This window comes from Pyrgilauda ruficollis, unplaced genomic scaffold, assembly GCF_017590135.1.
Source record: "Pyrgilauda ruficollis isolate IOZ18807 unplaced genomic scaffold, ASM1759013v1 scaffold12, whole genome shotgun sequence".
Taxonomy (NCBI): domain Eukaryota; kingdom Metazoa; phylum Chordata; class Aves; order Passeriformes; family Passeridae; genus Pyrgilauda; species Pyrgilauda ruficollis.
In genome coordinates this window covers 5,408,969-5,433,628 of record NW_024510321.1, presented here as the reverse complement: position 1 = coordinate 5,433,628, position 24,660 = coordinate 5,408,969, and the positions used below count along the sequence as shown (strand labels likewise).

The 24,660-nt window shown below is 40.4% G+C and overlaps 1 protein-coding gene across 1 annotated transcript in view; it reads right to left on the bottom strand.

Annotated features, from left to right (window-relative positions):
- The window catches only part of DPP6 (dipeptidyl peptidase like 6), a 395,169-nt gene that overhangs the window by 75,527 nt on the left and 294,982 nt on the right, over positions 1 to 24,660 (bottom strand). Inside the window, exons 7-8 of the mRNA XM_041487906.1 lie at positions 20,082 to 20,163; positions 3,873 to 3,993 (exon numbers count right to left, since the gene is read on the bottom strand). Of these exons, the coding sequence (XP_041343840.1) occupies positions 3,873 to 3,993; positions 20,082 to 20,163 (203 nt within the window). The remainder of the gene's footprint in view (positions 1 to 3,872; positions 3,994 to 20,081; positions 20,164 to 24,660) is intronic.

Sequence of the window (24,660 nt, the reverse complement as noted above, 5' to 3'; positions counted from 1 at the left end):
CATGGAGGTGACCTCCATGAGAGTGCCTTGCTGCCACCCCTCCTCACAACAGCTGAACAGCCTTTCCAAGTGCTTGGTAGCAAATTAAGACACTTTAATTACACCATGACAGAATTAACTTCTCTGGAAGAGTGCTCTAAAAAAAGCATATAAATGAAATTAATTTTACCTGCAATTTACTTTTTAAATGCATGTCATTTTTAAGATATTACTACTTCTATACAGAACATATAAATACTCTTATCTTATTGCTTTGGAAGTCCTTTTTGCTACACCAGCACTTGCTTTAAAATTATCTGTAAGACTTATCATTGCTAAAACATATTCTCAAACCAACAATGATTGTACAGCAAACTGAAATAAAAACCACTCTTTGCTGCTGCTATGCATTTAAATGTGTAGCTGATTTCAGTGGCGGAACTTTAAACTCTGTTTTATAGGGAATCACTCGATTTTAGTACAAGCATTTATCAGGCATGGCTCTGAAAATGTTAAGTCAGACTATGAAAACATTGTCAATGCTTATTTTAGTAATAAACCCCATGCTTAATCTATGCTTTCATGTTACAGTAATCTATGTATCAATCTATAACCTTCCAGCTAAATGCACTAAGTAGATTAAGCTCTGATTGATTTGAAATGTTTTTCACTATATTATCAAAAGTCTACAGATCAGCATAAATACCTCTAAGAAAATTTTTCTCCTTTGGCAGATTTACAAAAGCAGAGCTTAACTTGAATTGCAATGAACTTCTGCATTTTTCCAGGGCAAAAAGCCTGTCAAATTTACTCTAGATATGCTGTGCTTGTGGACTCAGGAAAAACCTGTGATTAATAGCGTGGCACAGCTATTCTGTCGTGACAAGAGCGATGACATTGTGAAGAAAAGTGTCCCCCCAGGTCTACCATGCATGTGAAGAGCCAGGAGCTCCCCCCAAAGGGTGGCACTGCTGGGTTGCCATCTGCAGAGCTCACTGTGCAATCAGCTCTCACAAAGGGGAGGGGGCAGTGCTGTTGGGGTGCTCTTGCTGCGTAGATAAAAGTTGTTAAAAGTCATCTTCCTCAAACAGAACACCCCGAGTTTTATTTTCTGTGCTGCACTTAGGGAAAGTGAGAAGCAGGTTGTGAGCTGTCACAGAAACCCAGTGGGCACTGCAAGGAGGCTCTGCTGTCGCTGCCAGGGGTCACAGAACTCCAGCAACAAAAAGAGCATGGAAGGGAAGAGGAGTGTGCTGAACTCTCCGTGATCCTGATTCTCACAGCTCCTCTGCAGAATGTCTGCCGGAGCTGGCTGCACAGATGGAGGGAGAGTTCTGCATATGCTCAGCACTCATCCTGGTAGCTCACAGTGCAAACAAACACGGGCCTGAGCATCCCACCCAGCTCGGCTGGGAGGTGGGGAAGGCACGGCTACAAACCACAGCAGCAATGGGAGAACAGCAAAAGAAGTATTGAGGTGGCACAGTTCAGTCTTTGCCAGGTTTTCAAGCATTTCCAGTCAGGTAAGTTTGGATTTAAAATGTGGTCCAAGTTTATCCTATGGAAGAGGTGGCATCCAAGAAAAGGAAAGGCTTTGGAAAAACAAAGGCGATGATGTGTTGGCAGAGCATCCCAGGTTAAATCTCACTGGCAGCCACAACTGGAATCTCCTGGACCCCACTGGGGAGGTGTCTCTCATTTCTCAATTGTCCTTATCCATTTGTCCCCATGGAATATCCAGCTTCTTCTGGATCCTGCTCCATCCATCCATGCACATCGACAGCTGGTGTCTGAGCGCTGCAGACCCAATGACACCATGGCCCCACAGCTTCTTCAAGCACAAGTCCTCAGTCCTGACACCGGTCCCAGGTTTACCTCCATAAGGATTGCACAAGTGATGACAAGAGAAGGAGCTCAGCCAACACAGTTCAGCTCTGGATTTGATTTTGGATTCCCATTAGTTGGGAACATTTAAATCAGGTTTTCCTGTGGGACCTCCTACACCGTGCTTATGAAAAAAGACAATTATTTAGTTCAATATAAACTGTATTAGGACACAAAGTGACATTTCCAAATCCTAATTTCTTTCAAACATAACCCCAGTGAACAACAAGTCCAATGGTCCTAATCTGCCTTGTGCTTCACAGGTTACAGACCTGGCTTGGCATGAGCAGACTGTACTCGATCACACATTCATTTCTTACCCTAGCACATTAACATAAAGTTAACAAGCAAATTCATTATAGAGGGCAAACCTGAAAGTCAATGTCAGCCAAGAAATTGCCTGAGCAATCCTGTAATTGAATAAAAATAGGTGTCAGCAAAACAAGTGTCATCCTGGGCTTGCTGATGTGCTCTGGGTTCATGGGCTTGACAAACTCCTCTCAGTGTGGTGCTGTGTCTGAGACTCTGCAAGGAGACCTGATGTACTAAATGATGTTTATCAGACAAATATGGGTAGTAGTAGTGGGCACATTTGACCTCCAGAGTCAAACAGCCTGCCCAAAACTTCGCCAGCAAATTAATAAATAAAGTGAAGAAAAATTAGCATTTTGTAACTTAGCCACTTCTCTGGTTACAAAGTGCTTTCACAGCACAAGGAGGACACTTATTAGCAAATATGTATTGCAGTAGAAGCATTTTAAAGCATAAATAATAATAAACCCCTATCAGATTTTTCCACTGATGTGTTTGATGAGTTTGTACACTGATTTATGGGATGAGCATCTTTAGTAGGGGCAAACAAACTTATTCATTTTTAATTCCCTCATTTCTGAGTCTAAGGGCCTCGGTCTAGCTGTGCTACAGACCAATTTAAGTAGTGATTCCTATTTTTACACCAATTAATAGCTAATGGTATTTTGTAATCTTTTCTGGTTCTATTAAGCCTCAAGAGAACTGGAAGCTGCCAAAGGGACACAGTTAATAGACGTATCTGGAAACTTTCTCTCTGTAGAAGTAAGAAAACCTTGGGACTATGCTGGGACCTGTAGGAGAAAGAGTCACTTTAGAGGGAAGCTGTGTCACAGGAAGGAGTCACTGCCAGGTCCAAAAGCCAGGATCCCTGTGAGAAGGAGCTGCTGGCAGCAGCATCAGCCAGCAGCAGAGAGAGGGATGCATGATAAGTACCTGTTATACACATACATACATATATACATGTACATATACATGTACATATACATGTGTGTGTTTATGTTTTAAAATTTTTTTCTGATATATTACTTTAAAAGCCCACAATGCCCAAGAGAACTGGGGGTGTTGAGGATCCTCTCCCAAGCTAACGAGCAGTTGAAATCACTTTTCAAGCAGCTGCTCACACACACCAAAATGGCCATTTGCCAGCTGAAAGGATCAAAGAGAACAGTGCTCCAGAGATGACCCTCCACCCTGTCAGGCCCTTTTTCACAGGAAAGAAGCCAATTACTGGGGTCTGCTTTTAGAATTTTTTTTAGGTGGCAAGATCTGGGCAGCTTCCAAGGCCCACCTAGTTCTGTGAAAAACAGCTAATCAAGTAAAATTGTTTCCTCACTTTCTTCTTTAAGATAGAACCCTTTCCTTCCCCATTTCTGTCCTTTTCTGTGATTTGAAAACTGGCACGTCCATGAGTGATTGCAGGTGCCATTAAATAATGAAGCAGTTCTGTTCATTAAAGCCCAGTGATTTATTACCTTTGGACTAAGAGAAAGAAAACAGCCTGAAAACAGAATTCTTACACCATTTCACATTATTTTCAGTCCAGCACATCAGACAAGTGTTAGAATAGCAGGTTTTCAGCTCCATGGTCCATCAGTGCCCAGAAATGCAATGCTGGATGCCCAATTCCAGCAAGGTCTGTAATTCTAGAGTGTAACTTAAACTCATAACTAACTGCTGGCCTAAATGTCATGTCCTACCTTCATACAGCCAGTCGCTGAGCCCATTGAAAATAACACCTTCCTTTCCTGTGGAGACCACTCGGATGGCTTGTTTCCCCACATGGGCACAGTAATAGATGTTATTCTCAAAGATAAATATCTGATTTGAAGGGGAAAAAAAAGAAAAGAAAAGAAAGAGAAAAACAGCATTAAGAAGTGGCTCCAGCATAAAATGTTGCATTTTGCTTTTACAATAATTGGCAGTACAAAATCACATATCACAGTTTTATGGCATCTTTTGTCAAAAAAAAAGGATTTCAACAGCTTGCTTCCAGTGCCATCAGCTAATAGAAAGATGCGAATTTACAACAAACTGAAGCCTTGGTGCTTTGATATAAGCTTTATTTCTCTCATTCCTGTCTTCATTTCAGAAACTGAACAGTTCAGTTAGAGGGCATGAGATGAAGAGTTCCATTGCTTAGGTTTTGAGAGTTGTTAGAGCTACTGCTGTGAAATGCTCCTGTGAATCAAGCTCTTTATTCATGTGTTTAAATGCTGATCAGGAAGTAAAGCTTTAGCCAGCCAATAATAAAAATATTGTTCCATGGCATCAGTCTTTATCATGTGTTCCTCTGTCACTGACAGCACAATTCCTGTCCCCTCACCCTGAAGTGAAACACATCTTTCTCTAAGCAGAGTCACAGAATCACAGAATCACTTGGTTGTAAAACACCCTTAAAATCCCTTCCAAACCAAACCATTCTGATTCTAAGAGCACTGAGTCCCAGCATTAACCCAGCACTGCCAAGCCCATCACTAGAGCACGTCCCCCAGTGCCACATCTACACATCTTTTAAATACTCCCAGAGATGGTGACTCCAGCACTGCCATGGGCAGCCTGTTCCCATGCTTGACAACCCTTTCTGTGAAGGAATTGCTCTTGGAATCCAACCTAAACCTCCCTGGCATAACTTGAGGCCATTTCCTCTTGTCTTACCATTTGCTACTTGGGGAAAAAAGACTGATCCCCCCTCACTACACCCTCCTTTTCAGGTAATTGTGGAGAGTGATGAGGTCCCCTGATGCCTCAGGTTTTAGCTTTTATATTTTTAGATTATGTACTGCTTTAGTGTGTAGTTCTGAGCTTCATATTAGGGGATAGTAAGCTCTCTTCACAAAGTAGGTAGACAAAACAATTCCTTCTCTAGCTGGGGACCAAATTAAAATGATCCAAATTTCAGGCCCAAGAGCAGAAACAATGGCAGAATGAAGAGAGAAAAAAAAGAGAAGGATGGGACTTCATGGGCTAAAGCTGTAATTGGACAATTAACTCCAATATGCAAATTGACCAGAACTTATAAAAGGGAGAGACCCCATGACCAGTCATCCATTTTGTGACCATTTTGGGTTCATCTTGGGTGTGGCCCTGGCTGGGCTTTTGTACTGCCCGAGGTGGATCCATTGAGGCCTCCTCATAAATCCCTGCTTTATTCTTTAACTCCATCTTTAACTCTGTTCTAGGTCAGCCTTCACAAAGCATCACCCCCCTGAGCTCTTTTTCCTCCAGCCAAACAATCCCAGCTCCCTCAGCCACTCCTCATAAGTTTGGAGCTCCAGACCCTTCCCCAGCTCCCCTGCCCTTCTCTGGACATGATCCTGCACCTCCAAGTCTTGTTGTGAGGGAACAGAGCACAGGATTCTAGGTGCAGCCTCACCAGTGCCCAGGACAGGGGGACAATCACTGCCCTGGTCCTGCTGGCCACACCATTTCTGATCCAGGCCAGGATGCCTTTGGCTTTCTTGGCCACCTGGGCACACCTGGCTCGTGTTCAGCTGCTGTCAACCAGCACCCCCAGGTCCTTTCCCCCAGGGCCACTTTCCAGCCACTCTGTCCCCAGCCTGTAGCACTGCCTGGTGCTGCTGTGACCCAAAAGCAGGACTTGGCCCTGTTGAACCTCTCACCATTGGCTCTTTTTGTAGACAGGCATCACATCTGCTGACCTCCAGCCACCTGGGCCCTCCCAGTTAGCCAGGACTGCTGGTAAGTGATGGGGCAGTGGCTCAGTGAGCTCTTCTGCTGCTCCTTTGATGGATCCTACACAGTCCCACACACTTGTGTGTGTCTGTGGGATGTGGCAGGTCACTGACCTTTCACCTCATGGGATCTTTATTCTGCTCCCCATCCCCGTCTTTAAAACATTTTTAAACTCTTTTAAAACTGAAAAGATGGTATCAGTAAGCTATTTATACTGAAATGCAAGCTGCTAATATAATTTAGTAGACATTTTTAGATGGGTTTTTCTACACTTGAAGATATTGGAATAAATGTTATGTATTTTTACCATGATACTAGAAAGCAATTTCTCATGTTATGAAAAGACAGAATTGGGAAAAAATATTTGCTTTCATCTTCTGTTTCACATCCTATTACGGTATATGTTTCACCCAAGGATGAGCTGGAAAGATTCCAGAAGAAAGTATAGATCTTAATTTAATTTTGGCAGGAGTTATAGCAGGTTTGCCTAAAGGTAAAAATTATTACTGAAACTGTAGTTTGCTCTTTTAAACTAGGAAGAGCTGCATTCAATGAATAGATCTGGAAAGTAAAAAATGCATTGTAGAAGATACTACATGCCCTTTCCTACCTTGAATTTTAGTAATCAGAGCAGCCAGACAAGGCACTGCAAGTAGAGAATTTTATGTATTAGCTAATCTGCATATGGGGAGGTTGTTGAAGTCTAAATGTGCATAAAAATTGTGAAGACTAAGCAGAATAAGATATTCAGGGTTCAAATAAATCCAAATCTCTGTGTCTGAGTACTAAATGTGCTAAGGGGTGCTTGGGTAAGAGCTCTTCTATGACAGGCACACAATCAAGTGGATTTATTCAAGTGATGTAACCCTTCCCTTGCCAACATTCTTCCAGCAAAATAAGGCTTGCAATATTTTGTACTATATTCAATGTTTTATGAGTTTACAGGAAAAATAAAGAAGGTGGATTGACAACCTATTCCTACTTCCCCTTTTTAAAATATTGCATTGTTTCCATCTTGACTGTTTGATCTTTCAAAGCTTCATTGCACTCATCAGGGTGTGTGAGGTATCTGGTAGCTGCAGTGGAAAAATAATATAGTGCTCTGACTTCAAACTGCCTCCCATACAATTCAGAGCCAAACTGCAGCATCTCATGGAAATTTGAAAATTATCATCCTAACTACAGTGCCTTGTACCCTAAAAATGTCAACCATAATCAAGATAAAAGATAACTGAAGCAGCACAAGGAAGATTTCCGTGTAATGTATCTTATAAATTAAGAAAAAGATTTTGGACTTCTGTTATTCATCAAGAAAGAAATGTCTTTGGATTACCTCACATCTCATGTTAGAAACAGATCTGAAGTTATTTTGAAATACCTGTGTAACAATTTTTACTGCTTTGGTTTCATGGCATCAAAACAGTGCTTTCTATCAAATGATCAATCCTGTCAGCTAATTAGAGGATAAGAAATTTAGAAAAGAAAATTAGAAAAGAAAAGAAAAATAGTAAAACTATGTTCAGACATCACTTTTACATGACTTTATGCCAGCTTTGCATAGCTCTCCTAGACAAATTTAAAATGATGACAGAAGGGATCAAGTTCAGTTTTATGCTTCTCTGTACAGGAGTTAAAGAGCAGAGCCCAAATTTCTGGTGTCTTCTCTTTTGGTGTGCATATTTGAGCAGGACTTGAAGCCAGATATTCTTGCAATACATGTGCCTTAAAATCCAACACTGAACACAACTACTGGCATGGAAAACCAAGCTGTGCTAAGCCAGGAAGAGCCCTGTGCTGAATACCATGTCCCTTTTCATCATGACAAATTCAACACAGAGGAAAGAGAAGATATTCTGAAAGAAGAAGAATGGAAACATCCATACATAGGTTGAAGAAGCAGAAATTGCTAACTCTACAGAAAAAAAAAACAAGGAAGATGTAAGTTCTACAATATAATGAACAGACACAGAATAAAAGGAAAATGTCACTCAAATTTCTCATAAAGTTAATGCCCGGGTGCTTATTACTTTAAGTTATTAGCATATTGAGAAGTGCAAATATTTCTTCCACCTTAAAGGCACCTTTCCACACTGCAAGGTGAGCCCACAGGATTTATCTGTGAGGGAAGAGATAACGTGGAAAGGTTGTCACTCTGACATGGGGAGTTTGATCAACAAGAACTGGTCTTCATCTACAGACAGGCACAAACCTTTCCTTGGCACTGTGTGATGGTTTGGCTGGGGTAGAGTTAATTTTCTTCCCAGTGGCTGTGTTTTAGATTTGTGCTGAGCACAGTGTTGATAATGCAGAGATATTTTTGTTATTGCTGAGCAGGGCTTACACAGAATTTTCTGCTTTTTGTGCTGCCACGCTGTCGAGGATGCTGGGGGTGCCTGGGAAGATGGAAGGGGACACAGCCAGGACAGGGGACCCAAAGTGACCCAAGGGTTATCCCAGACCACAGAGCACCATGATCAGTGTATAAAGTGGGGCAAGGAGAAGGAAGAGGGGAACTTTTGGAGCGATGGTGTTTGTCATCCCAAGTCACTGACAGGTGTGATGGGGCCCTGCTCTTCTGGAGGTGGCTGGACACCTGCCCAGCCATGGGAAACAGGGAATTAATTCCTGTTTTGCTTTGCTTGTGTGCACAGCTTTCACGTCCCCTATTAAACTGCCTTTATCTCCACCCACAAATGCTCTGGGTTTTACTCTTCTGGTTCTCTCCCTGATCCCACTGGAGCAATCAGCTGTGTGGGGCTTGGCTGCTGGCTGGGGTTAAACCACAAAACCCTGCTTTAAATTCAAAATCAGTTCAATCTTCCTTTGAGGCTTAAAAAGACCAGGCATAAAAAGGAAGACACAGTGAGTGGTGAAATAGAACTACAAATAAACACACTATTCTCTCCTCAACCAACATGATGTATTTCATTGTTTCTTGTTTTTAACATTAAACCTTTACTTTTTCTCTTTCTGCTCTTTTGTTGGAAAGCCAGTTTACCTGAGAACACATACTGAATAATAAAAAAAGAAACAGAATAATTTTAAGACTTTTTGCGCCTCTCAGAAACACTTGTATTTATTTTGCAGAATCACTAAACAAATCTATGAAAACTTACAGACCTGCTACTGGTCAAAGCTGAGCCCATCAGGGACACTGCTAGTGCATCTGTGAAAATGCATTTATAAAAGGGTGAAAATGCTGGGTTTGTAGGCATGTGAGAGGAGTGACAAAATGTGAGAGAAACAGCCTTGCAGACACCATGGTTAGCGGATGAAGAGGGGTAGGAAGGGATGGTGTATTTATTTTTGTTTTATTTCTCACTCTCACAATTCTGTTACAATTAATAGCAAATTATCAAATTGATTTCCCCAAAAGGAGTCTCTTTTGCCCCGATGGCAACTGGCAAGTGATCCCCCTGTCCTTAGCTCCACCTATGAGATTTTACGTAGAATTTTCTCCCCTAGGCCCACTGGGGAGGGGGAGTGATAGAGCAGCTTGGTGGGCAACCCACCACAATAATCCCACAAGAGGATTTAAAGATCCTTTAGTCAAGGACTTTTTAAAAAAACTTTTCAGTATAAGACACTTCCTTAGAATAGTCTGACTCCTGTCCATTTTTTTGGGGTTTCAGTGATAGGAATGGTTTGTGCTGAACTGTATATGAACTATCTACATATTTATATGGTGTTATTTGTCACATTGATTGGAAAGCCTCTGAAAAACACACAGATTTATCCTACCAATATGTTCAGGAAGTGGAAAAGTATTATGTCTTTATTTATATGCTAAGTAGCTGGCTGAGGTCTGTAACAGAGCCACAGCTTGTAAATGTGGTTTGGAAATGTCAGATCATGGACACAAGTAGTTCTGATTGTGATCAAACCCTTCCTGGAAATGCACATACAGAAAGACCTTCCCTTCTCTACACCATTTCTAGTGCTCTCTAATTCCATCCAAATATTTTGGAGAGATCCCTTAGCTGGTTTTGTTTTTATGCTGTCATGTGAAACCTGGAAGCTGAGCACTGTGGACATGAAAAGGTGCAAAGAGAGAGAGATTCCCTGCTGTTTGTTTGAGTAAAAACCTGTCTGTACAACCCAGAATTAGTCTGGGCCTGTCCTCATCCATGTACCATCCTGAAGCAGAAACAGAAACAATAATTGTATTTTCATTTTGTGATCCCAAGGAAGTGTGACACGGATTGTACCAGAAATGTCTTGACATTTTGCACTTACTGCTCTTACATCCACTTCAGCAGAAAAATGTGTGATCAATTCAAAATCAGTTCTGAAGCTTGTTGGTGATTGATTATGCATTATTTAATGAATACTCTGTCAATTTCCTCTTTTGAGCCTCATAAAATGCAAACTTTGATGTTCAAATATCTGTCATTAATGTATTCTGTCATTAGTGTTTTTCCTAATGCATATGATGTGATAACACCAGCTCTAATCAGTTCTTCAAAAAGGGTAATAAAACCATAAACTGCTCCTCACCAGTGAGTTTGCATAATAAGATCTAGTGTTTTAATTAGGCTTTTCTTCTTGCCATTTAAATACAGTTTAATAGCAGGTGATAAAAAAGGTACAAGACAAAAAACTTCAAAATATTTTCATTCTCTCCTTCAATTGGTTCATGTTCATAATTTAGGAAAGACACAGATAAAAATTGTGATGGACGAGTGAGATAAAGAATTTTTAAATCAACTTTTTTTCTTCACAAAATGAAAATGTCATTATTAAGACCACAATTAAACTCTTCCACACAATCAGAGCATTGCAGAGAATCCCATGTTAATAAATAATTGACAGAAAAGGCTACAGTTGCAGTTTGTCATACCAGGGTTTGTATTTGTTATAATTCAAAGTAAGAAGATAACTCCTTAAGACACCAGGGATTTAGAAGAAATAGCAGTTTCTGAAGGTATGCCACAAAGAGATAAAGCTTAGTTTAATTCAAATTTACCTGGCCCAGACATAGGCAAAGGTAATGTTTACATCAAGGGGAGTTCTACACCCATTTAAAATAATTCTGCAGGGAAACATTCAGGACAGAGAAGCTGAAAAAACCCAGGGGACCACTACAGCCAGAGAATACAGAAGTGAAGATTGATGCATGTAAGAATCATGCTGATCCATAAACACATCTAAACCAATATTCTTGACTCATCACTGGAGATGAAAGACTTGAAAACATCTGATTCCAGTGGTGTAAGAGCTTAGCTGCACAGAAATCAGTGCAGTGAAAATAAATGCAGCTGTTTGTGCAAAGGAAACCACCAGAACCACTACAAAAGTCAAGCAAAAAATCTCCTGCCTTCAGTGGCCTTGATTGCATATTTGGAAAAGGAAGTGCACAAGAGTCACGCCTAGTAAATCATGCAGATCTCCTGATTTTAGCCACAGAGCTTGGACACTGCCAATATACCTTGCAAAAGAAACATTAAGAACTTAATTTTGCTTTCATCACATGCGATCAACAAAGAGACCAAAATGTCAGAGAGAATGGAAAAAGCATTCCTTCATGTCTTCAGATAAAGAAACATTTCCTATCTCTGTGAACAGTGTCCAGAGCTCTAGAGCAGAGTCTTAAGGGTTCTCCAGAGAGGATGAGGCTCTCCAGGTCTGGAGGTGACCTCTGCTGGGGCAGGTGATCCCCTTGTAACCTGGGTATGGGTGGAGGAAGGAAAAGAGCAGTGGGAGCACCTGATGCCAGCTTTCTGGTCAGGAAGAAGGAGATGTGCCCTTCTTCATATAAATGGAAGAAGGCTCACATTTAAATACCCTGATCCTCATGGGGAACCTTAACCTTTGTCTCCTGCAGGATCAAAAAATCAAGAACAATAACTCAGGAGGTCCATGGAGGGCGTTTGTCCTGACACAGGGGATGAAGGAGCTGATGAATGGAGGTGGTCTGCTGGACCTCACACTTTCAAACCAGGAGAAATTACAGGGCAAGGTGAAAGCTGGGAGCAGATGATGCTGCACACACCATGGGGTGGTGAAGTTCAGGATCACAAGAGAAAATATAGCCAGAAAAAGAATAAAGCCCTGGAATTCAGGAAAGCAGATTTTGGCCTATTCAGAAACTTGCTTGGAAGTATCCCCCTTGCATTCTCTCTTAGGAAATCAGTAGAGTTTTTAAGATCTTGTGGGTTTAAATGCTTCTGGACAATCCAAAATTGTCAAAATGAATACTAGAGATAAAGTCCCCCATAATGGACTATAGAAGTAATGGCAGATTTCTATGATATGGAGACACATTCCCAAAATTTTTCCTTTTAAACTGGGTACAGAAGAGGTTTTTTTCTTCTTGATTCTCCCAGTTTAAGTCCTTCAGTGCATTAATACTCTTCTCCATTTTTTACAAGTTTTTTTATATTTTTGACATTGCATCGTTACAGATGCTATGCATTTCCATTTGTATTCTGTGAGCAGGTTAGAGCACAACATGCATGGATTCTAATCACACCTAGAATCTGCCAAAGTACAGCCAAATAAACAGTTACCACACTTCTGAAGATTTAAAAATGTGTTTCAAGAAAAATGTGCTGTCCTATTTTCTGTTCTTCAGGGAAGAAAGGAGGGTTTGTTTCACTTCAACAAAGAGAAAGAGCCATGTCTCCTTGTATTTCATTGCCCTGTATTCTAATGGGGTTATTTAATTTATAACTGCCTTGTTATATAAAAGAATGTAATAGTAAGTGTACCATTTAGTATGGAACTCTGCTTCTGCTTTTAAGTTCTGCTTGATGGATTATCATGTATTCTATAACCTAATATCTCTGATGGTTATGTAGGGCATGACTATAAATTAAATTATTTAATGTGAGATGATACAGTGTTCCATTTAAAATACTTTATTGTGTTATGGAGAGAACACCTGACCAAGAAGAGCACAAAGATTATTTGTGTCAGCACAAAGAAACTGGCAATTGGGATTTAGGATTCCTCCAGGCACACATCTGACCTTGGACAGTGAGCTGGCCACTGTAATATTCCTCTTTAATTAGAAGCTTGGTTGTAGAAACACTCAACACCTATTCCAGCAGGTGAGGAGGAGAGCTAACAGAATTTTCCATGAAGTTTGCTCATCTCTCTGGTGAAGGAGAGACCAGCACCACAAGCCAAGGGGGGACCCTCCACGGCCCCTTGGGTGGCACTGCCCAGTCCTGCTTGTGGCACCCCAATGCCTGTAACTTCACCACACTCTCAGCAGTGACTCCTGCTGCCTAAAGGATAAGGTCAGTATTTTCAGGCAGCTATCTAAAAGAAAAGGTCAATATTTTCACAGCAGTTTTCAAGAACAACACTTTTCATAAGAACATATTTCAAAGGACATCCTCCACCTACCACTGATTTGTAAGATGCCAGGAGCGCTCGTGCACAGACAAGAAGACAATTTTGGCAGTCAGATCTCTGAAATGAAAACTGTCCCTAACAAAAAAGAGTGGTTCAATATTCATAAATCTCAATTGAAATTCAAGAAATTTCTGTAAAGGGAGGGAATAACTTCCAGTGGTACTGACCCAATACTGGAGTGTTTCCCTGCTAGGAATATTGCACAGTAGCAGGTGAGGAAATGTGGTAACAGTATAAAGGAAGAGAATCAGTACTTTCCTTCTAGAGGAACAGGATGGTGAGTTCCTCTAAGCTAGCAAAACCATGGATATTTGCATTTTTTTTGTAAGAACACACTCAGTTTCCTTAATGCAGACTGTGAATGTCAATGACGTTTAATGCATCAATTCTGAAAGTCCATTTAAAGGTAGGAATCTATTGCTGTAACTTCACCAGAAAACAAAGTGACACATAAGAAATCACAGAGGAAGCCTGTGGCACAGTCTCACCCCCAGGGGAAATGCCTGCATCATCCTATGTGTCATATTTGGGTGTAAGGGCAATTACTTTCTGATTTATTGGTGAAACTTCTATGGCAAACAGAAAATTTCATTTTGTCCTCCGAAATATTTCATGGCCACAAAAAGAGCAACATTCTATTTTAAATAAAATTACCTACACATTCATTCAGTAACATTTTATTGCAGCACCTGCAGTTATCCTAAATATCTTGCTTATTTGCCACCTGATGAAGATGCAGTATCAAGGGTGCTGGGAGGAAAAGAGATGTGACCATTTCTCAGCAAAACACATAACACTGACTGTGCCAAAGCCTCCTTTTGGGGCACAAGGACCCAACACCAAGCCCAGGGGTGACAAAGGAATGACAAGGATGTGCAAAGTTAAAAATAGGACACTGCTGCCACTGTAACCAAAGAGAGAGCATCAGAGGAATAAAACCCCAATAAACAAAACAAAACAAAACAAAAACAAAAAACACCTGAACACTTTTCCAGTGAAATTATTTGAACAAAGTGAGGGGAGAGGGGAAAGGAGAAACCTGTCCAAGTGCTCAGTATATATGCAATATATCTAACTTCCCTAAAAAATTCAAATTTCCCTAAAAAAATCATATTCTGATGCTTAAGAAGGGGATGAGGAGATGGCACATTATTATGCTGAAAATCTTGCTTTTCCAGAATGCAGGGACCATATCTGAATATCCCTCACTATGCTTAAACAGAGCTTACATAGACTTTGAGGTTGGGGGGGTGAGAGGGAGACAGGGCAGAAGTATTTTTTATTTTTTTGCAACTAGCAAGATAAGCAAGCCAGAATAATTACATACAGTAGACCACAGCTAAATATTGATTCAGATGTCATTGCAAAAAAGAAAAGGTGAGGGAACAACAGCTTGAAAATAATGATGCAAAAATCTATGAAAGAATGGTAGAGACAAATAGACCTACAGCAATTATACACAGAGCAGTTTCAAAGCCCTGCTGGAATAGGAACAACAGCAGATGATTCAGTGCCTCCTGTGAAAATGGTCCTCTTCCCTTGATATCTGTGCAGCCCTTCTGCCTGGAACTAAGCTGGCATGACAGGCACAAATTCAGGCAGGGAAAAAACTCCTAATTAGAGGAGTCACTCCAGTTTAGCTCCAGGTGTCATCACTTAACCAGTTTTTTTTTTGCCTCTAGATATCCTTGTTGGAAAAACATTGTACTACAGCATAAAAAAAAAAAGATAAGTGAGATGGGTAGGTTCTGGTCATATGCAGCAGGATCTATCATTCAAATGTTTTATATATTAAAAAAATTCAATGGTTCACTTAATTGTATTGCACTTTTTAATATTTATGACACTAAGCTGTTTACCAGTATCAGCATTCACTGTTTGAAGGCACCTGCAAAGCCCTAACATGGAAGAGGCTGAAAGAATAACTCCATTCTTTTCCCTGGCATTTGCATTTCCCTGAAATAGAGATTTCTTATTGCATCTTCTGCACCTGCTGTGAAACTTAACTTCTGTTACCTTAGAACCAATTATAAACTTGATTGCAGCACAATCTACAAGAAAAAGAGATCCTGCTCCAAAAACAGTTGACACTGAAAAAGGCTTATTGCCTATGAATGCAGGAAAAACCTGTTTAGACCCTTTTGTGGGGCTGCAATAAATGCAAGGACATGCAAAACTTCCAGCAACCCCAATCTGCTTTTTGGATGTTTTTGGTACTTAAAGAAACTGTGTAAACAATAATAGACTGACTGGTCAGGAGAACCAGAAAAGAAATATTTCTCTTTGTGGAAGAATAAATACTATGATCTATGAGAGAGATTTTTTAGAATGATAACTGCTGCCTCTAAAGTTGTGCAAAACTGCTTCCCCAGCATCTGATGTGTCACCATTACCATTAATACCTGTCAGGACAGTTACAGATTCTGATTTTGAAAAAAAAAGAAAACAGCAGCACAACAGAAGTGCATCTGCTTTTGATATTGGAGCTTAACAGCTCCTGTGAACTGTATTTAGTGCTGTCAATGCAGACAAATATTCACTGCATTTTATTAGAGCAGGTCTGCTGCTACCTCTTTCCTTGTGGCAGCAGGGCCCAAGGATAATTCTAGCTTGTCCTTAATGCAAATACTTTGAACCTGGATGTTCTCATTTTGGGATAACTTAGATAAAAGCCTCCTGAAAGCTTTGGGTTTATTGGATTCCTTGAGCACCTCAGTTAAAGACAGGCACTGGGCAGCCCCTGAAGCACTCCTGAAGCACTCCCTGATTTTGTCTCTGCTGCCAAGAAAAACAGCAAAGGAAACCTCTTCACACTGCACTTACTTTTCTTGAAAAAAAGACAGGTCCAAGCCTGTCAGCCACACAAGTTTCAGGAAGCTGAGCTCAGGATCTCAGGCACCATTAACGTTTTCTTAGATACTGTTGGGGCAAACGTACCACAGGAACATTCTGTGAGCTCTCAGCATGTGGGCAGAGCCTTGGAACATGGGATGGAACATGATGAAACTGGTAAAATATTCCAATAAGATCAATTAACAGAAGGTTTTTATTTTTTGGTGGCAAAATCAGAAGTGGGTAGCTGTTGAGTCATAGATGGCATGATCAGAAAAAGAGAAGAAATCCAAGGAGTGAAGATTCTTGTGCAGATAAGCATGCCCAGAACAGGACAAAGGTACAGAATAACACTTTTTTTGCAGTCCTGTCATGCCACCCACAGCTTCATATTGCTGGAAAATATCACACAAACTGAGGATAGTACAGTCTGTTCACTAAAAAGCCACCAAGCTTCTTGCTGAAGGTCAGTAGGCTGATGAAATGGAATACTAAGTGTGGCTTTGGGCTGTCAGGTGCACCATGGAAAGGATGGATTTTTCCCATAGGCATTCTGCATAGTCATTTACACCCACAAATAGTGGATATATCACACAGCTATTCCAAGTTACCAGTGTTTTTCACTTATTCTGTAGAGGCACAAATGATGACTCATGCTGTAGGACAAATGAGAGGAATGAGCCCTTTATTAGCAGCCACATTTAGGGAATGTGCTCCCTCTTGCACTGAAATTAGTGGCTCTCTTTCTAATGACTCCGGAGCTCACACTGGAGAGGGCCCCATTCTTCCAACAGCTTTGTGAGACTTAATTTGTCAAGACTTTGGCTGAGATCAGAGAAAAGCTGAAGCATTTTTTTGAGATGCCAGAAGTGAGAGCTTTTTTGCATTCTGATCTTCTGACAGATTTTCTCTGATCCAGTATCTGCCATTATTTAAACAGCTCAGTTGGCATGTGTGGCATTCTGCAGGCTAGTAAGAAGTCAAGAAACATGATCTGAGGACTTAATTGGCATATAATTTAATGAGAAAGGACAAAATAAAACAAGATAAATAGAAACTTGCTCCTGGGAATATTCCACTGTATTTTTAATTGCAGAGAATGCAGATCATTCAGGCTCTTTCTATTTCAGATTTGTTTCTTTTTTTGAATGATTAGACATGCAAGAGAGAAAGAGGTCAGGCTCAGCAACCCAAAGTTCCCCTAGGAAGAATGAAATAGAAGCTACGAAGAGAATAAAAATTTTGGAACCAAGCCCTCTTACTCTCCTGCCCTGCCTTTCCTTTATGTCGCCAAAAAAAGAACAAACCAGGAGATTTCAAGGGGAAAGCTTTTTTATTTCCCGAAAATTGGGGTATCTTCAAGGTGATGCAAAACACACTTGGCCTTGGCTGCCGCCTTTCCTGGGAGGTGCAGCAGGAAATTGGATGGAGCCTGTGCCCAGGGGGTGCAGCACCAGGGCTGAGACACCTGGGGTCCTCCCTGCTGCTGCAGGACCCCCCTCCAACACCCCCAGGAGCCTCCTGGGACCAGGGGAGCTGGCTTGTGGTTCCCAGCTACTCCTTTTCCTCCCACTCAACACATCTTCCCTCCTTCTCCTGCAACAGCACTCGGTGTACATTTAGCAAACACATTCCCACTATCAAATTTTAATAGGCTCTAATTTTTCCTCTGTCTTTGCATCTCCACAGAAGGTGACATGAATTTCGCTGGCAATTATATTCTGAGTAACCCAATTAGTCCTGAAATACAGAACATGAACATGCCGTGTTTCTAGATCTCATTTATTATTCTTGTAGGGTTTTTCGTTTTGTTTTTTTTTTTTATAATTTTAAAAGCTTCTTTTTTTCCTCTGGCAATTCTCTGCTGATTATTAGATATAAAAAGATTATATTGATGTATGTAAAAGCATATTTATTTTATAAACTACTGCTATAATTTCATTTCAAGGTAAATGACTGGCAAAGAAAAGGGCAAAAAGGCACACATGTTAGAAGTATGAAAAAATAATGCTTAAACTACCAGTGAGTTGTTCCTCACCTGCCCTGATTCCAAATGCAAGAACAGGAAATAAAGCTCAATTACAGGCCTATAATTTTACAAATCTCAAAGTAAAAAAAGACAAAAAAAGGACAAAAAACAAAAGGAAAAAATAAGCATGCAGAACAAATTTGCTGTAGCAAGATTTTTCTGAGATTCATATGGAATTCAAGAAACAAAGGGATTTTTTTTTTAAATTTCTAAAATATATATATATATAAAGCATGTACCCCATAGAAGGAACATGCATGAAACGTGATGTCTTCAGGAATTCCTAGGGCTTTGAGTTTTCATTCTAAATTGCTTAAAAATATGGTGGAAATTGGTATCACCCTCTTCAGCATTAGATGATAAATTTAGTTGTAAAGAAGACTTTTCTTCTCTTGGATTGTGCATATTCTCCTGTTGGAGATATAATTTGTCTATTTTGGTATGAACATTTTTCTTGGTTTTGGTATAAAATCTCCTTAGATTTTCTTTCCAAGGTGGAAATCAGGTGCAGCCCTTCAGCTTGGTAAAATAAACATGGATGTGAGTCAGCAGTGAGCTGTGACCACAGGTGCTGAGGGCACGCAAGTTCACAGCAAAACCCTGGCAAAGGAATGAAAATTCACTTGTGGGGTGGAGAACATGACTAATGCCACTCAATATTAATTAGAAAATGTAGTATTTTTAATTAAAAATGTAGTTTTTGTTACATATTGTGGAACTCTGTTAGACTTCAAATCGAGCTAGTGAGCAGTGAAGGGAAAAAAGTTTTGGCTTTCTTTGCTAGGTCCTAAAGGCATTCCCTACACGTGGTGGGGGGATTGGAACAGCATGATGTGTGAGGTCCCCCAGCTGTGTGCAGGGAAAGCAAAGAGCTCCTCAGAAGACATTTTGCACAGAGATAAAGGCTGCTGACTCTCCTCTCTGATCAGATCTAGGGCCAATGACTCTCAAACACAATTTTCCTGATGGAGCAGGAGGAGGAAAGCTCCTGGTGGAGGAAGAACTTTCCTGTTCCTGTATCTGTTATGTTTTCTCCAACCTGATTTTCAGGCTTGCAATGATAATGACTCCTATTGCTGTATTTTTAAAATCACAGAATTTAAAACAATCTAGTTAAGGACACAGACAAACAGTCCCCAAGAGAGGACTGGGAGCAGGAGATACATGCCAGATTTTCTCTTATAATGAGCTTTCAAAGCTCATTTGTAGGTATAAAGCTTCCATATCAAAAAAGATGTTGCCACTTTTTTTATTTCTTGTTATGGTAGAAAGAGAGTGTTTGCAATAGAGAAAAACTTAATATTGGATTTGCACCAGGAAATGAAGCCAGGAGATCTGGCCAGGAAATACATGCTCTGAAAAGTGGGCACATCCAGGATGGCAGTGGCTGAGGGGTAAAATACTGGGGATTTTAAGATTTCTGCAGTATGAATAGCTCCGTGAAATGTAATGAATCCCTGACAAGTGGTGTGTTTTGTTTTGTTTTGTTTTTTTTAAGCAGCTCTGAAATCTTTCCAGGATCCACTTCTAATTCTGTCTGTTTTGCAAACAACCACAGGGCAAATTCAGGGCAGCTCTGTTCTAGAGAGATTCTCCATTCTCCAAACGGGGCTGCTAATATTAACATATCCCCAGAGCCAAGTTTGCAAGTCTGAAGATGCCCTTGCGAAGCAATGAGATGCTAAATAAATCAAACTATTATCTCTATAATCTGTCCTGTGTCCAACACTGGAAGAAGCAGGTGCATCTTCTCAAAAAAGCTTTCATAAAGTGTTCTTTCTCTGCATTTTTACACACGATTACTTTGCAGTGAACGGATATATTTGGGAATTTTATAAATAAATTACATGATAGAACAATCATAAATAAATGCTAGAAGCTACCGCACAGGCTTCAATAAACTATTCAGAAAAGGAATTATTATTTCTTTACTTCCAAGCAATAGCAGCACGGTCTCTAAATGCATTTGCACACTTGTTTTTTCTCTTACCAGCTGTTGCCCTTTTGGACCCCAACCAGCATACTGAAGCTTTGCATTGCTGACCTCAGGGGGATACAAATTCTGGGGATCCCTGCAAAAAGAGAAAAATAAGATTTCAACTTCAGAAATGTCCTTGTTTAAGCTGCTGCAAACTTGTGCTTTGGAAATACACCACAAACTTGTAAGATGCCTTTCAGCCAGGTTTCAGCAGACATTTTTCACAGTAAGGTAAACACTAGCAAGTGTTGGTAAGATCAAGCATCTAAGTGACAATTTCTGTTTCTTATTAATAAGAAGCTAAACATATTAGTTCCACTGCTGACTTGCCTAAGCCTTATGAATTAGTTCAGGAATGACAAATAATGTAATTGTATTTATCAACTCTGATGTTGTCCACAATAGGATAAACAATAAGTATATCTTTTAATCCTACTGCCACAAGATAAATAAAATTTTGCCTTCTGCACCCAATGACTTTTTTTTCCTCATAGATTTCCTTTGAATATGATGGAAAAGATTAGCAACTGTATGACAACTGATATGTAGCCTGGCTTCAAAGGGAAAAGCTCCTATTAACGCAAAATATTTTTTTTTAGAAAATAAAATCAAAATGCTTTTCTTGTTCTTTCATCCATTACCTTCATTTTGCAGCAGAACACAAGTGACACACAGCAAATGCAATATAGAAAAACGAGGCTTTTTTGGTAAATGTCAAAGCAGCATAATGTCATTTTCTCCCAGCATAGATAGCATTGCCTTAACTGTATTTAAACTCAGCACAAATAATTACATTACATATTCTGAAGTCACATTGCAACAACCCTGCGTATCGTAATATCCTACAAACAAGAACTCTAATAAAGCCTGTATAAAATGTGCCTCATTAGAAGATCTCAAACTGCTTGAAAAAGTAAGGCTATTATCATCCCTGCTTTACAGACAGGAATAAAAAGGCAATTTGAGGCCAACGTCACCAAAAACCAGAGAAAAGAGCCAAACCCTGCCTGGCCTTTAAGCAAGAGGCCCTTCTTGCACAGTGTTTTCCAGACCATGTTTTCAAAACAGAGCAGACCTGAATGCAGTAATTCAGCACTAAGTGAATTCTCTTTATTGCCTGGCTGGGGCCGAATGCTGCAGCACAGTTTCAGTCCCTGGGCTGCTCCTTCCCTCTGCTCTGGGGCTGATGGAGCAAGGACAAGCACAGCAGCAAGAGGAATGCCCAGAACTGGTTTTATACAATCTTTCCATTGTGAAAAAACTCAATTTCCTCTGAGCTGTTCAAAGGCCGGCCAGAATCAGGGCAGATCCTGATGGCCACAGGTTCCCCCTTCCATTGCTCCTGCAGGTGGAACCCTCACAGTAAAGCTGCCAGGTTTGATAGAGATGGGATGAACAGAGAACGTGGAGGGGCAAGAGGGGTTTGTTGAGGCACTGACTCTTCAAGTCTGGGTGTACCATCAGACAGCTTCAATTTCTACATGCAAAATGTCATCCACAGCTGCTGCCTGTAGAGAAAAATGGTACCTTTTATTATGTTTTTTACCTAGAAGGTGTCTTTGTGAGCAGCCTAAAATAATTTTTGTAAGGTATGGATAAGAGAACTCATAATGCTCATATTGAGAGCAGTCACAAAATTCCCTTTCCTGTAGAAAGATGAGCCACACAACTTGTTCTGGCTTGTGTGTGCTACTACTTAAGTTTCCAGTCAGCTATGCCTGTTAGGAATCAATCTCTCAGGTTAGCTATCTTGATTATCTTAACAGAGAGTAACGTCTGAGGGTAGAAGGAAAAGAGAAAAATAGTGAATCAAATCAAAATCTCTTTTGGGAGAAAAAATAGCACTTCATTATTTGTCAAACGAACTATCTAGTCCTTGGGTTATTTTACCCATGGTGAGAAGAAGAGCAAGAAATTACAAATAGAGGGGGAAATACCATCCGTAAATAAACAGATTATACAAATTGTAAGAATTTAAAGCTGTAATGCTTCAGATAACACAGGTGGAGCTAAGGGACAGACGTGCCAATTACAGCAAATAATTCAGACCAGAGAAGTCAGTCTGCCAGTTCTGCTCACTGCATCATCTTTTAGAAGAGGAAAACTCTAACACAGTGAAAAATGCTGCATAAACCAGCAAACCAGCTTTGGTAGGTGACCCCAAAGAAGGAAAACCAAAAAGATCTGCTGAGACAAAAAAACCCCAAAAAGCCAAAAAAAAAACCAAAAAAAAAAAAACCAAAAAAAACCCAAAACAAAACAAAAAAAAAAAAAAAACAAAAAAACAACATAAAACAACAAAAAAAAACCAAAAAAAAAAAAAAAAAAAAAAAAAGCAAAATCATCTTCTCATTCCTGGGTATAGCCAAGGAAAACCAGAATTGCATCTCCCGAGTTTTTTCTCAAGTTGTTTCATATGATTGGGAAGATTCTTGTGTACATCCATCCTCATGCTGTGAGCTATTCCCCTCTACCACAGGCTATGAAAGCAGACCAAGACCCCAGTTTTACCCCACAAATGCTCCTGAGCGATGCACATATTCAACTTGGTATATTTTGGCTTGTTTCTCATCTTTTGAGGAGAATCTACTTCCCTGAAGTAGCCACACTCACTCACCCACCTGCAGCAAACTTCAGTGCCATGTGCAAGGGGGTTGAGAGGATTCTCCTGGCCCAGCCTCATCTCTCAGGCTCCAGAGAAACCACAGGAGTTACCTGGAGCTGGGCTGCACCAGCACTGGCCAGGGGAACCTGAACTGCCAGCAAGCCCAGAGGTGGCATGGAAATGGAGTTTACTCACTTGAGAACCTGCCTGTGAAAGATCAAATTCCCACACACGCATTTGGGCTACATTTGGGGCATGGTCCATGGTGGAATATGCCTGGACTCCTGCTCTGGAAGCCCCAGGCAACCCATTCCAAACCCATTATCAAAGACACAAACCCCTTATCAAAGACTCACAGATACAAACCATTATCAAAGACTCACTCACAGATAGCTTTGGGTTGGAAAGGACCTTAAAGATCATCTCATTCCAAGCCCCCTGCCATGGGCAGGGATGCTTCCTACTGTGCTAGGTTTCTTCAAGCCCCATCCAGCCTGGCCTTGAACACTTCCAGGGATAGGGTATTCTCTGGGCAAATTGTGTCCTAACTAACTATAAGTTAACTTTTCTGGGCTGTTTTATCAGCCAGACAGAGAAGGAGGAGGGAGAGTTGTCTACACAGCTGCTCTGGGTGGGATGGCCACAACTCTGTGATGCTCTCTTTGAGAAAGCTCTTGGTGATCCTCAAACTGAAAAACCTTTTTGGAGAGCACTTATCAACCATATTTCCAATTTTATTGTGCTATTCTGGGCATTAACTCTCCTTTGTTAAATTCCTGTAGGGGATTCAGGCCAAATGCATACCTGTGTGCCAGGAGCACTCTTCCATTTTACAGATAAATGGGATCTCATGCCACTGAGCTTCTTCTGAGAAGTATGTTATTCCTATTAAGCTATAGTTCTCCAAAGCTACACCCTTCTTTCTCTCCAAAACAGCCTGCTTAAAATTCCTCTGTACTTTTTTCCCCAAATCAATCAATATTATGGGTCATCTCAGCCTCTCCAAAGAGCCAGTGCTCCTCGCAGACCCTCATAATTAGGGCTTGTTTGGATTTGAGCCTGTCCCTTGTGAGCTCATTTGAGCAGGATGCTGGCTTGGAAATGGGCAATTCTGAAGGCAGTCTGTACATCTCTGGCTCCTGCTTTGGATGAAGAAACAAGTTCACTGCATCCTCACAATATTTTCACTATTTCTTCACAAAAAATAACCTTAATCTTAATTTCCAGCCAAAGAAATGGCAAGGCCTTATTAAACTGTTGCCATTATTCCTTCCACTTTTAGAATGATTGATCTTACAGCTGAGAAAGAAGGGAATAATACATTTTAGTCCAGACAGAAGATGGAGCAGGTGCTACATAAACTCTTCCACATTAAAATGACATTGTCTGGACCAGAGGCTGTTAAATTGCTCCAGACACAGGCATGACTTCAGCACCATGTTCAAAAAGCATTACTGAAGTAATAAATTGAGAAATTTGCTCATTTAAGTGACGATCTTTTTCCCAAAAAGTCTCCCCTCAAAATTTCCAAACAGGGTAAGTTCCTGAGTGTAAGCAGAGTTCTGACTGCCAAGTCATCTTTGCTTGCAAAGGAGCTCAGAATAAGATGTAGAATAAAACAAACTAATCAATCATGTGTTACCTGCATTTGACTTTAAAAATTACTGTGATTCATGAGGAACTTGTTTGAAAGAGTTTGTCCTGGTTTTTGCTGAAATTTTTATATCTGTGTGTTCCCTCTTCTGACATTTTCTCCTAAAGAAGGCAATTTTCCCTCAGAGACTTTGTGGCACTGGATCTCCTTCTGAGCATAAACATGACTAGGTCTTCTATATAAAGTTCTTCAAAAGTAACTTAAAAATACCCAGAAATTTTCCACTGTAATTGAGGGAGTGCCTCCCTTTACTTCAAGAAGAATATTTTACAGTGACAGACTGAAAATGCCTGAAACTGATACAAAACAGTCATATTCTGGGATATGGTATA